The sequence below is a fragment of the Malaya genurostris genome, chromosome 3 (assembly GCF_030247185.1).
Source record: "Malaya genurostris strain Urasoe2022 chromosome 3, Malgen_1.1, whole genome shotgun sequence".
NCBI lineage: Eukaryota > Metazoa > Arthropoda > Insecta > Diptera > Culicidae > Malaya > Malaya genurostris.
Window position 1 is genome coordinate 101,151,565 of NC_080572.1, and position 15,476 is coordinate 101,167,040.

Consider the following 15,476-nt stretch of genomic DNA (forward strand, 5'->3'; position numbering starts at 1 on the left):
TGAAGAGAAAATAATAACTGTGCCAAATTTTACAGCAATTCGTGCAATAGTTCCGGAGTTACAAACATTAGACTCCTTTTTTAGAGGCACTTACTACACCCTCTCCCCATAGAATATCCTTATAATCATATCTAAGTTGTGCAAAAAGTGTCTACGGTCTCCAAAAAATACCGATTCTCATCAAATTAGATAAATTTTCTATGACCATTTGTGTTAAGGACACTTGCTACGCTCCCACCCCCCATTGAAATATTCTTATAACCATCTTTGAAGAACAAGAAGTACATGTGCCAAGTTTGATAGCAATCCGTTAAGTAATTCCGGAGTTATGTCATTACAAACATTACACTCCCCTTTTTAAAGGCACTTTGCTACATCCACCCCCCATATAATCATATCTAATAAATGGAAAATTTTTCTATGGTCTCCCTGTTAAGGACACTTACTACACTCCCTCCCCCATTAAATAAACCTTATGACTTTCTCAGAAAAGCTAGAAGTATCTGTGCCAAGTTTTGTGTCAGTAGTTTCGATGTTATTCCGTTTTAAACAATACACCCCCCTTTTTAAAGGCACTTGCTACATCCACCCCCCCGTATAGCCATATCTAAGGTATGCAAAATGTTTCTATGGTCTTCAAAACGTATCGATTCGTGTCAAAATATATAAATTTTTCCATGACCCCCTCCCCTTGTTTATGACACTTGCTACACTCTCTCCCCTATAAAAGTAATCCTTAAACCATGTCTGAAATGCAAGAAGTACTTGTGCAAAGTTTGGTGGCAATCCATTTAGTAGTTCCGAAGTTATGGCGTTACAAACATACAAACTTACATCCATTTATATATATATATATATATATATATATATATATATATATATATATATATATATATATATATATATATATATATATATATATATATATATATATATATATATATATATATATATATATATATATATATATATATATATATATATATATTGTTGATTCGCGAAACTGAAAAAATGGTCAAGCGACTGAAACTGCGAATTTACAGCCCAAAATTATATGACGTCAACAGATCGAAGCGCCATCTGCATATCATAGTCGGTGTTATCAGATTCATATGGAATTCGTGAAAATTTACAAGTCAAATTTACATCTGCAGCAAACCTATCCGCGAGTGTTTCTTTTATTTCATTTTTTCAGCAGTGGTGTGTCATATAGCGTTGTTCATAGCAATGCGAATAGAAGAAGCAGGATATGGTGAGGTCGTTCCTTAGAGATATTTCACATTTTTCTTTATTACAATATCTCTATTATTATATCTCTTTTTACTGAAGATCGGACTAGACTAAACTCCGTCGATTATTCGGGGACGGGAAGTGTAAGACGTGCGCGTGAAGTTTATAACCGTGCAGATATTTTTTTGCGAACGTGCTTAACTAGGACGTATGTAAATATAGTTTCGACTGCGGGGAGGATCCATTTAGTATTTTATTTAGTATTTATTTTGGTTGTATAGTAAATGTCGACATTACTTCGTATTGCATAAGGCGTGCCAGTATTACGGCTGTCTATTAAAACAAAAACAGAACATAATAAACTAAATGTGAGAATTGATTTCGAACCTCCGACAGTCTCGTATTCTCGGTAGCCGATTACCCATAACAATAATCACATGATAATGTTATTCGAAAATTTACTAACCAACCGCTTCCTGTGATGCATGTGGAAATGCAGAGGATTCCTCGGTTTCTAGAATCAACATGCATTGAACTAGCAATCTTTGCTTCCCAAATAGATCTGCATTCAGATGTGGCCTGCGTACAGGGATCAATACAGTTTACACATTGTGAAACAACGTGCGATTCCCAAGCAAGTTGTCTCAAAAAAACATTTTGCAAACTTAATTGGTTCTGATCACTAACGAATGTTAATTATTAAATTGAAAATTTCAAGTCGAAATTTGATCGATAAATTCACAACCTAAAATTTTCACAAAGTTATAACTCAAAACCGAAAAGTTTCATTTCGTTCATTTTTTGATAGACTCTGAGAAAGTTCTAAATTTCCAGACAAAAATTATGGAAACATGTAGCGCCCTCTATATACAAAACATAAAAGCTAAAAATTTATATAATTGACGTTATCAACCAAATAACTCCTACTTTATCTAGGGTTTTATCTTTTTTTTATAAATCTACAGAATACGCTCAAACTTTAGATAATTTCCCAAGACCCGAAAGGCCGAGTGTCATATACTAATCGATTCAGCTCGACGAACTGAGCAACTATATGTGTGTGTATGTGTGTGTATGTATGTTGTCAACAAAGAGGTCGAGATCTCAGAGATGGCAGGACCGATTTTAATAAAACTAGTCGCAAATGAAAAGTCTCCCCGTTACCCAGAACGCTATTGAATGGTTTTGAGATCGGATGTTTATTTTTGGGTTATACGATGTTTTATGTCAAAATTTTGTTTTTTGACAATATCTGTCACAATTGACCTTGAAAACAGAATATCATTTTAGACTTAGATTTCGCACGGTAATAGCTATCCAGCAAGCTGTCCACTTTTACGGGGATATCGAAACTTTTGTGTAAGCGACTTTTCGCCATATTTCAGCAGTAGGAGTTTTACGCGATTGATGATAAAGCGTTGTTTTGGAGTAAACACGATATTCAATACCTACTGTTTTATGCAATTGCTTTTTGGAACCTAAAAGACTGCACAGCACCCTTTTCCATGACGTCTTAATTCTTCGAAGTCAAATGTTCTTCGTGCTAAAGAACGTTTGAATCTTCGAAACTATAAGAAGCAGACACAACCAAAACGTAGTCCGAAACAAGAAGCATCGATCAGGGCGAGGGTTCGAAAGCTGTACAATACGATTCTTGCTGGAAATTTGAACTACATAATCATGGACGACGAAACCTACATGAAACTCGATTACAAATCCTTGCCGGGACCACAATATTATACGGTTCGAGAAGGGCAAGTGTTAAACCAGTCCGAAACATCGATTGAAGTCGAAAAATTTGGTAAGAAAGCTATGGTCTGGCAAGCAATTTGTAGCTGCGGTAAGATTTCTACTACTTCAATGAACAGCGAAATAAACATCAAGGAATGTTTACAAAAACGACTTCTACTCATGATTCGAAGCCACAAGGATCCTGTTGTCTTCTGGCCAGATTTTGCTTCTTGTCACTATTCGAAATCAACGATAGAATGGTATACTACCAAAAAAGTCACTTTCGTCCCAAAAGACATGAATCCACCAAATTGCCCACAACTTTGACCAGTTGAGGAATTTTGGACATTAACGAAGGCTCTTCTTAGGAAACATGTCTCGGCAGCCGAAAGCATTCAACAGTTCGAAAAAGATTGGAAAAAAGTGTCAAAACTTGTCGCCAAGAAGTCTGTACGGAATTTAATGAGAAACGTTCGCAAGAAGGTGCGCCAGCTAGTCTACAATGGCTAAGTAGCAAATGTTCAGAATAATATTCTGTTATTGTAGTCTAATATTATCAGCATACCGAATAAAATTTGAATATCTAACACTTTACACTTTACAGAGAATTATTTACAGCGAAATCAAAGTGCTTCTATACTTTCTGGAACAGTCTTTATGTATTAGAAAGATGGCAGTATGTTCAAATTTCTTCCCTTGGCAAATGGCCATATTGTTAAAGTCGAGGTGGAATAAGCCTAGCAAAGCCTTGGTATTAACATTCCTGTAGTGGAATTTGACCTTCTGTATCAACAGACTTCGCAGCCGATTCAGAGTGTACAGAACCATTACATGGCTAGTGCTACGATTCTACTGACACTACGAATCCTTCCAGGTCGGGGCTCGAACAAAAAAGGTGAAGGTGAAATAAACGAACAATAATAATAATATTTTCAAATTCAAAACAATATTCAATATATATATATATATATATTGATTTATACCGCTTGCAACAATAATTGTCATAACAGTCCTATTCTCCCATTAATGGTTTCTGAATTTCATTTGGTTCCGGAACTACAGGATGATATCTGTAATAAAATTAAAACAATTTCACTCATTTTTCTATAAGATGCCTGAACCGATTTCGTCCATCTAACATTCCAATAAAATCTTGAGATCCCATAAAAACTCCTTTTTTGCCTTTCTCTATAGAAAGGTATTAAAATTGCTGAAAAACCAGCTTTCGAACGGAGCATCGGAGACCCATAGTTGTTATATACCATTCGACTCAGTTCGACGAGATCGAAAAATGCCTGAGTGTGCAATTTTCGAAGGTATTTTAACGCGCTCAATTTTCTCAGAGAAGGTTGAACCGATTTTAACGAACTTATGCTCGTTTGAAAGCTATCAAATGGCTTTAACTTTTGGTTCCAGAGATATGATTGTATAATTGACGTAACCGACAAAATACGTTGATTTTTACCGCTCTAATGTATATAAAAGTGCCAATATTTTGGGATCACCTCTAATTTTGTAAAGTGCTATTGTTTAGATCATTCAGATAGATTAAACATCTCGAAAAAAGTTCTCATGCAAAATTTGAGCTAAATCGAACATAGGTAAGGGGTGCTGCCCAGCGGTTAAAGTTTGAAAATTAAGAAAGGTTTTTAATCAGATCCGAATTCTGGTTCAGGAGACACAGGATGATTAGTGTGAAAAATTCACACAAATTTATCGGGTTTATCGGGTTCACAGATTTTGAGAGTTGATGACCAAATAAACTTATTTCAGTTTTACCGCTATACGGTTTTCGATCCCGGAAGGTACCCAAAAATTTTATATGGAACGCTCTACGATTTATCAGATGGCTACACTGATTTTCAAATACATAATACTTCGAATCTAAATGGTTAACAATCCATTAGGCGAATTTAACTGACTTCGGCTACATCGATTTTCGAGTTCCGTTTCCGAAAGTATCGGGAATAGAGAAGCTAAAAGAAGGCCAAAACGAATTTAATAAACAACGATTCATATTAAAATAAACTTATGATTACGACTTCCAATTTTGAAATTACAGGGTTAAGAGATTTAGAATTCAAACCGTCATAGAAGATGATGATTCTAAAAACTTTCCTCAAAACTGTTTCAATTTATTCGTCATACTAATGCATGGACATACGAACTATTTTGGGTTGTGCTGGTCTCTGAATACCGTTTCTGGAAGTACCATAAATAATGACAAAAACTTTAAAGAAAAACTCGCTTCTACATCTCAGGGAATGCTTAATCGATTGCCACACGTTTAGATTGAAAGGAATAATTTTAAGGTTTCATACAATTTTTATCTTCGATTCGTCTTGCAGTTCCAAAATTTTAATTACAATTACATTAAGATGACGGCAATTAAAATAAATTCATAAGAATGAAACACAACGAAGAATATTTACGCGAAAAACAAATGCTGATTGATTAAAAAAATAAAAAGAAAAAAGGTGGATTATGCATGTTTCATTCAAATGCTTGACTAATTTTGTTAAAACCAATCATACAACACTTTTTTGTACGATTTGTCTTTTTCTGACTACAGCCAATTGAAAAAAAAGTGGTAGAAAAAGCTTGACCCTTTTCAAACTGTCTAGTCTAGATGATTTTTGGAAAAACAAAGTATTCAAAGTGTTTTTTTTTTGTGATAAAGTCTTCATGTAAAGTAAGTTTCATTAAAATTTGAGAGGGTGCTGCCAACTCTGAATACGATTCGTCATTTGTATTAGAGAAGATTAATTTATAAGGTTACAATTTACACTTACTTCTGATAATTATGAGCTTCCTTCTGGAGCTACGTTCCCCCAGTTCGGGACGTATGTAAGCGTTTGAGATTTATTCCAACCGAATCAAATTAATTCGAATTGGTAACTAATTCCAGATATAAGACGGCAAGTTTTAAACCACGTAATGACAAATTCAATTCGCGATAGATTCGGAATGCATTTCTGATCGAAGACCAAGTCAAATGTTATGATGATGATTGCATTTTTAACTCTCAAACAAAATAAAAATCATACCGAACAATGCATTCGAGTACAAAGAATCACAAACAATCGATCTCAGTATGGTATGATGCGGCTCAACTTCCTAATGTTAAAAGATGAGTAAATTTACTCTCACCCCCTCCTTCAACCGGGGGTATGGGTCCTAAATCTTATCATTCGAAGTCAGGGGACTCAGACATGCACTGAATAGCTGTAAATTTATGTTTTATGGTGGAACCACAAAGAGAGTAGAATTCCATGTGATTGCCTAAAAATTGTCTATAAAAATATGATACAATTAAACGTGCTGCTAAAAACCTAAAACAAAACCTGTTTTAATCCACCTAGTGGTGTAATGATGTCTTTCTCATTTTCATTTTCTCCTGTATATTACAGCAGAAATTCCCCGAAATACTACAATTTAAAAAAGTTTAGAAAATAGTTTTGCAGATTTCTGTTGCATAGACTAGATTTCATGATTTCATTTCTGTTGCATGAAGATTTCTGTAGTAGACATTGATATACTACATTTAAATTTAAGTTAATGAAAATCTATTCAATCATATGTAAGAAAGTGAAGTGAGATCCATTTTATAGTCGGACTTGGATAAAATTCAGCAAATCTTTTATGGGACAATCAATGGTTTATTTGGTTAGAGAGTCTCATGGTCTGCAAACTAGAAAAAATCACTAGCCAAGGTATCTTATGAACAAAGTATTCCTGAAATTGACGTTCTCATACTGAGCACCCTATCTCCGGAACCAGGGGTTTGATCCGAATGAAAATTGGGATATTCTTATGGCATCTTAAGAACTTACAGTATACAGAACCATTGCATGGCTGGTGCTACGAGTCTATTGACACAACATAAAAAAATTCCGGAACTTTGTTTGGAACCATGAGATCATTAATTTGAATCTATGTTTGTGAAACTTGGTTCAACTATCTTCGAGGAAATTAAGTGACATTATTTCACATTTGCACACATGCACCAAGCATATCATTCTGTAATTGCGGAATCAGAATTCAGATCTAAATGATGTTAAGGAACTTTGTATGGGACCATAAGTTTGTTAAAATCGGTTTAGCCATCTCCTAGAAAAAGAGTGACATTGTTTTCACATTTTTGGTGCATATCACCCTGTTAATCCGGAACCGGAAGTCAAAATTCAGAAACTACGTATGGGATCGAGAGACCTTTCATTTGAACCTAAGTTTGTGAAAATCGGTTTAGCCATCCCCGAGCAAAGTGAGTGACATTATTTTAACACTTTTGGTGCATATCACCCTGTAATTCCGGTACCGGATGTCGGATCCAAATGAATTCAGGAACTTTGTATGGAACCGTAACCGCGAGATCTGTCATTTGATTCTAAGTTTGTGAAGATCGGTTTGGCCATCTCCGAGAAAAGTGAGTGACATTATTTTCACATTTGTGGTGCATAATTCCGGAACCGAAAGTCGGATCCAAATGAATTTCAGGAACTTTGTATGGGACCATGAGAACTTTCATTTGAATCTTAGTTTGCGAAAATCACACACACACACACACAGACATTTGCTCAGCTCGTCGAGCTGAGTCGAATGGTATATGGCATTCGGCCCTACGGGTCTCGGTTCAAAAGTCGGTTTTTGCAGTGATTGTGTAGCCTTTCTATATGAGAAAGGCAAAAACCGTAAATTTGGGTTGTTTTAAACTGGAAAACCTTTCGCTTATCGAGGACCATTCAATTCTAACGTCGATAATTCGAATCGCAATTGTCCTATACGTAATCAACATTTCACCGCGGGGCCACTTCCGCAGCCACCGAACATTTTCCGACGCAAAACAATAACCGTTCTGTGCGAAGAAGGCTTACTTTCGTGAACACGCTATCCGGTTTTTATCTCTCCCGGGGGTCCCGTCGATACTGGCGGGCTTGCAAGTGTACCCTCGGCAATGGAATTCGTTGAAGTTTAAGAACTTCTGGCCGGGAACAGCTTTTCGCCAAACCCCCTCTCCAGGATTCCGCAATGAACGAAACAACACACAGCATTAGCCACAAACAGTGACTACAGCGCCGGCTGAGGCGTTTAGTGAGCGGGCCGCAATCCCAATTCCCAGATTAGGAATTCTTCGGGATATGTGTTTGTGTTTGTGTTTATGTTTATGCAGGTGCGGGAACGAAATGCACGACGGGAAAACTCAACTGAACCGGTGAAGAAGAAAAAGTTGAAAATGAATTTTCGTTTCCAGGTTGGTGCAAAATTAGATCGGAGGGATTTCGGCAAATTCCATCCGGGAAAAGGTCAGCCGTTAGGAACTCAATCTGAGATTTATCATTTCCAAGCAAGTCAGTAAGAGGATATGCACAGTCGGATATACTTACCGATAGAGCTGACCAAGGTTGTAGTGTGCGTTGATGTGCTCGGACGAATATTTGATTGCCTCTAGGAAGTGATATTCGGCCGTTTCGAATTCACTCATCAACGTGCCGATGTTATTGTGGGCACTGGCGTAGGATGGCCATAAACGCAACGCTTCCTGGTAGTGCACAATCGCTTGATCCGGTTGCGATGAATCTCGCAAAAAGTTACCGAAGTTGTAGTGCATTTTGGCGTTGTGCGGTAAAGTTTTCAGTCCCGACCTGAACAAAATGAAAACAATGCTCAGTATTTTTACTCGAATTACCATTTTGGTAGATGGTCAGGAAACCCTCTCCGTTATGCGAGAATTCAATGGTTCATATTTACCTCAGCAGGGCTTCTCGTGAGCTCCAATCAAGGTTCCTTGAAATGGTTTTTAAACAACAGGAGGCAATCAGTATAATGCCCAGTGCGAGTATTGGCTTTCGAAAGTTTGGTCGATGTTCCCACAGCTGCTGTGCACCATAACCGACCAGAATAACGCTGCCCATACTGAAATAAAAAGGAAAACGGTTGAGTGGAACGAATTTTGTATAAGACTAGTAATGTTAGTTCATCTTGCAGAACTAATTTATTCAATTATACCGTTTAAACTTATCTTATTCGTTAGTATGAACCATGGTAATTTATTCAATTGGTTCAATTTAACCGCAACTGAATAAATCTCTTCAAATAAAAGAAAACATATGCAAACCGATAACGAACCTAATTTGCCACTGATTTCAATGTTCGCGGAAAAACACGTAACCGTCGCATAGAAACAAAAAATTACTCAAATTACGATTTGATAAAAGCACGAACAAAGCTGGGCCTAATAAATTTCGTTTCCATTAAATTACTGTTAGTGGAATGGTCGATTTCTGTTCAGGGCAAAGCACAAAAATAGAATGTTTCATTTATTAAAACAAAATCTCTCCATTTATTTCCGCCAATTGGACACGCGTTCCACAAATGGTTACCGGGATACGTGATTCTTCCGTCCTTTCACTTTCAGTACGTTTATAGCATCCCTTTTCATATCCTGTCGTAACGAGGTATGAAGTTTGTGATATCTCGATGTCAATGATTAAAGAAGGGACAAATGCCTGGCTGCGTGAAACATTCACTTCCCCGCCGACAGCCTATTCACTTCACTCTACTCTACCCCATGTAGATTCCAACGCCACACTTACCTTGGAATGTAGAGAACCCGTTCGGCAACGACAAAACCCACGGTTACGACCAAATTTGCGGCCGGCAGGAACGGTAGAACTAATAACAGAAAACCTAATACGACCGGTACGTGACGTTGATGCTGTTGCGAGATGAAACAAGACGAGAGAGCATTAGTAAAAATGATATAAAATTGGCAGTGCAGGAAAACGTTTTTGGCATTAACTGGCTGTCTGCGGAATGGAATGTTAAAGCCGAGGGCAGCCTCGCTTACGGCAGAATCAGGAACAGAAACCAATGTGGTAAAGGGCTTTTTACAGCAAAGCATCTTTAATCGTTGAGAAAAAAATTCAACCAAGAAGACACCCATCAAGCTACCGTTGTTTGTTCATATGATGTGCTTAGTTGAAAAATCTGTTTTAATCAATTTTTCCATTAATATTTCTAAGAAAATTTGTTTGGGCATATATTTGCGTAACCGTTTTCAATTTAAAATAGTTTTAGCCCAACTTAATAGAGGAGTTCTTCGATTTTTGCATTTTCACTTTAAATAACGGTTTAAAATTTTTTGCCGAAAGCCGTTTCTCCGAAAGGGTTATGTCACCAAATGTCATTTCGTCGAATGCCATTTCACCGGAGGGATCATTTCTACGAATTCTTCGGTATCAATAGTTTTCATGTTGTGATTGGCATTGATTTTAAATAAAAATAAATAGAAATTGATAATGTTTACTCTCGTTTTGTTGAACTACAATCGTACTTCTGAAATAATCCAGAAAGAATTGAATGATTTTTTTTCTTTTCTTACTTATTTTATTTTATTTCATAACCTTCATAACGGCTTCACAACATCGTTTTGCTCGTTCGGACCTAACTGAAGTAAAGAAACCGAGCAAACGAGGAGGTTACAGGTTTGTAAGCAAGAGGCCGCCACTTCCGACGGCGGGTCGGCGGCCAACTCAGCTGCCGTCGCTTCAGCGGCTTAGTGTCACCGAGCCATCTTGGCTTCGGTTATGTGGCTGCACCACATCAATTATCCAGGATACATAATGCTCGTATCTGTACTGTATTTTCGACCCTAATACTGCGTACTGTTTTTTATCATCAAATGTACTGTATTTTTACTCTGAAATGTACTGTATTTCTCACACTAGAAAATAATACAGAATTTTGAGTCATTAACGCATCGAGTTTCGATTTGTGGCAGTACAAAACGTCAGAAAGAACAGCGACAACACGTAGCGAATGTGAATGTAAGTGCATGCAAACAACATTTTTTTCATTAATCATTATTATTCACAATTTAGTGAAATTTTGATGATTAAAAAAATAAAAATGTCTCAACCAAAACAAAAATAAACACTAAATTAAAAACCATCATCAAAAATATAAGCTTCGAAAATAAATAAATAAAAATTGAGATTATAGAAATAAATCATTTGATAATTATTTGCATTTAGCGATTTGTTTAGTCTTGTCAAGACGTACAACCGTATTGAACTAGTTTTACATTTGATCAGTATCTAACGAGGAAAACAGATTTAATGATAATGATATGCAAATACAACTGCGTGATGAAAACCGCGAAAAAGCTACCGAAGAGACGGAACTCGAACCCGTAGCTTGCTCCTATCAAAGTAAATCGTTTTGCCAATTAAGCTACCCTGCATGTGAAACATGCTAAAAAAACAGACTAATTGAGGGCTGAAAACAACTGGCGGAATTGTAGAAATAACTACAAATGAACGCCGTGGCGCCCGAGCACAGCTGAACATCCTCGGTTATTTTGTTCAATTAGGCTGTTTTTCGAGTATTTTCCATGCAGTATCATTTAATTGGCAAAACGATTTACCCGGATTGGAACTAGCTACGGGTTCGAGTCTCGTCTCTGTGGTAAATGCGTACTGTAAAATGTACTGTTTTTTCAAAATCGATGTACTGTATTTTCTTGATTTTTACGCCAAATGTACTGTTTTTCGTTGCAAAAAATATAAGAGTGTTAAGGATACATAAAAACAAATAAATAATTTGGGTGAATAACCCAAATTTCTTCAATCTATAGACTATGCTAGTTGCTGAAGGGAGCGGGTCATTACACCGAAAGTCATAATTTCGTTTACATTTCATAATGAATAAGAAATTCATTATGAAATGTAAACGAAATTACCCTTTTGGCGAAATGACCCTTGCGGCGAAATAACCCTTGCGGATAAATGACCTTTTCGGCGAAATGACCCATTCGGCAATATGACTTTCGGCGTAATGACCCGCTCCCTTCAGCAACTAGCATAGTCTATAAATTGAAGAAATTTTATACACACTACCCTGTGTTTTCGGAACCGGAAACCGGATCTGGATAAAATTTAACATTAATTTATGAAAACATTATACTTTTCATTTAAATCTGAGTTGACGAAGATCAGTTTAGCCGTTTCTGAGAAATTTGTGTCATTTCCGGTCTGGAGCACACAAGTACTTTTCCGGTACTTCCGGGTACCAGGAATGATGATCCGGTATACCCAAAGTCAACATATTTGGTCATCTACTAATCATATCTACCTAATTAAAGAATTATACGGCTATTTTAATGAAAATATAATTTTTACAGTTATCAACGTGTAATTCCGGAACTGGAAGTCGTATCCGAATAAGATTCAGTATGATTATATGGAATTGTAAGACATTTCATTTGAACCTGTGCTTGTAAAAATCGGATGAGCGGTCTTTGAGAAAATTGAGTGTACTCTTTTAGCTAATTTTTAACACTTTATCTCATAACACCGGAACCGGAAGTAGGATCCAGAAGAAATTCAATAGCAATCTATGGGACTATAAGGTCCTAAATTTGAATCTGAGTTGAAGAATATCGATCAAGCGGCCTCTGACAAAATCTAGTGCCCTTATTTTCATTTTTTCCACATTATTACCCCGTTACTCCCGAACCGGAAGTTCGATCCGGGAAAAATTCAATAGCAACCTAAGGGACTAAGAGACCTTTCAGTTGAATCTAAGTTTGTGAACATCGGTTCAGCCACCTCTGAGAAAATCGAGTGCACATTTTTGTTGCATACACTCATACATATAGGATCCGCCATCTAACTTTTTTAAACTAGCGCACGGAAAAGCCAGCGATCGCAAAACAACTAAAATATTAGTTGTTTTACTGATTTTGATTGGTTAAAATTTGGTACAACTTATCGACTGTTGTTTTAACTAATCTGTCATTTTTGATTTATCGTGCTGGCAGCTTAGCAACGACACCCAACAAGTAATGAAACGTTTCAGTTGAGCAATGCCAAACACCCTGAGCGAACAATGAAACGTTTCAATGAGATGTCACTCGTGCAATTGAGCAAAGACACAATCCCAGCAAAGTAACTTGTATGCATGAAAGCAAAAAAATGTCTCCGTTGTTTCAACCAATTATTCAGTTATTTGAACTTAAAACGCCATGTTGATGCACAATTGCATGTGTCAGAAGACAAGTTAAGTGAGCTTCACTGTACATGAAGTAGAAATCGATCAACGTTATTATTCGAGCAGTTTTAATAGTAGTTGAGAGAGTTTGCGATTACATTCGTCTGCGATATAGGCTTTCCGGCATATTCCACGTAATATGCTTTCCGGCAGAGACAAACTTTGTTCATATAATAATGTACGCAGGCTATATAAGGGCAGTGCAGATCAGATCAGACACGGTACTGTGGTATTACGGTACTACAGTACTAAAGTACTTCGATAGAACATTAAGTTTACGTTATATTCGTCGTGATTGTCCTAGTCGTAATTCGATGTCGTCCAAGTGTTGTCCTAGTTCGGTAAAATATATTAGTCAGTTAATCAAGAATAAACGCGTACCAGTTTATAACAACACATCCGAACTATTCCGCGGTGTCCCCATCCGTGCGAAAGCCGTGCCATGGCTTAATGCATTCGAAGTGTACGCAGTGTCCCAATCTGTACGAAAGCCGTCCCAGGCTTAAGTTGGAAGCCGTCCCGGACTTCATATTTCCGTACAATTTAAACACAACGTAGGGTACAGATGAGCCTCATCATAATCGTGTGGTGAGCGCCATCATAAATTTGGTGCCGTGACCAGGATTCTCCTCATCATGTTGATGCACAATTGCATGTGTCAGAAGACAAGTTAAGTGAGCTTCACTGTACATGAAGTAGAAATCGATCAACGTTATTATTCGAGCAGTTTTAATAGTAGTTGAGAGAGTTTGAGATTACATTCGTCTGCGATATAGGCTTTCCGGCATATTCTACGTAATATGCTTTCCGGTAGAGACAAACTTTGTTCATATAATAATGTACGCAGACTATATAAGGGCAGTGCAGATCAGATCAGATACGATACTGTTCTTTACGGTATTACGATACCTATTACGGTATTACGATACCTATTACGGTATCACGGTACTGTGGTATTACGGTACTACAGTACTAAAGTACTTCGATAGAACATTAAGTTTACGTTATATTCGTCGTGATTGTCCTAGTCGTAATTCGATGTCGTCCAAGTGTTGTCCTAGTTCGGTAAAATATATTAGTCAGTTAATCAAGAATAAACGCGTACCAGTTTATAACAACACATCCGAACTATTCCGCGGTGTCCCCATCCGTGCGAAAGCCGTGCCATGGCTTAATGTATTCGAAGTGTACGCCGTGTCCCAATCTGTACGAAAGCCGTCCCAGGCTTAAGTTGGAAGCCGTCCCGGACTTCATATTTCCGTACAATTTAAACACAACGTAGGGTACAGATGAGCCTCATCATAATCGTGTGGTGAGCGCCATCATAAATTTGGTGCCGTGACCAGGATTCTCCTCGCGAGACGAACCAGTTACCAGTGATCAGAAATGTATTTGTTACGACGGTTGAAATGTGAAAAGGCAGTTCGTTCCCCATACGATCGTTTCTCACCGTCATTCCTAAATTGCGTCGCTCAGAACAAAACAGCTCATAGTTACCCTGTGAAAAAGTACAATTGCAAAATTGAAACCGCCATATCCCGAACAGAACGACCTTCATTGTCGCTATAATCAGCTAGTAAAAGGCACATGCCGATTTGAGTTCCTTTGTACAACTTGGTATCAATTAGTGTTGGTAAAAATTGAGGCGAAATTAATCAGTGCCGATAAAACGATAATTCAATAGTACTTAAAATTGGGTCGAATATGTGCAGTAAAATATAAGCATCGTGTGTCGAAAAATGAAAAATGTGGTCAAGTGGAACTGCAATGGCGACATTATAATTCCCCTGTGATTACCGTTATTGAGACAAATCTCGTGAGCAAGAGAGATAGTATATTTTTGAACTTTAATCAAAATATTCGTGTGTCATGAATCGTATTTTACTAAAACTAAAAGGTGCACACCTTTCATCAAACGTCATGCTCATATGAGCAGAATCCATCTCCGCCGGGTAAGTCTTCGGCATGTACGGAGCGAAAAACGAGCTGTCAGTTGAAGGCACACATCATTCGCATCAACACGTGTTTTTAGTCGTCCAGCAAAATTTCACATTAATTTCGTGAGTGAAATCATTTTCAACATGTCGGTCACCAATCAAAATCACCTCAACATGGTCGTAAGGTTAGCGGAGTATATCCTGTCACTGGGTTCCGATGGCCTTTTGGACGATAGAGAAGTATCATTCTTACAAGCCACATATGATCATCTAACGGAGCAACGTCAGCAGCTAGGTGTGCATTTATCAGCAGAAAAGCCAATCCCATGGAAGCAAACAGAACGGCTTGCGCCCATCGAAGAGGCCAGGGCATGGATTTTGTTATGCCTACGTCGCAGTCGGGCAATAGCAAAACAACCGTCAACAAACCAGCATTCAACAGCAGAGCAGCAGACAGCAGAACAACCGTCAACAGTAAAACAGCAGTCAACAGTAAAACAACCGTCAACAGTAAAACAGCAGTCAACA

At 37.5% G+C, this 15,476-nt stretch overlaps 1 protein-coding gene across 1 annotated transcript in view; it reads right to left on the reverse strand.

Annotated features, from left to right (window-relative positions):
• LOC131439588 (protein O-mannosyl-transferase TMTC1-like) overlaps positions 1–15,476 on the reverse strand; it is a 667,156-nt gene that overhangs the window by 55,355 nt on the left and 596,325 nt on the right. Inside the window, exons 7-9 of the mRNA XM_058610786.1 lie at positions 9,555–9,676; positions 8,710–8,874; positions 8,346–8,603 (exon numbers count right to left, since the gene is read on the reverse strand). Of these exons, the coding sequence (XP_058466769.1) occupies positions 8,346–8,603; positions 8,710–8,874; positions 9,555–9,676 (545 nt within the window). The remainder of the gene's footprint in view (positions 1–8,345; positions 8,604–8,709; positions 8,875–9,554; positions 9,677–15,476) is intronic.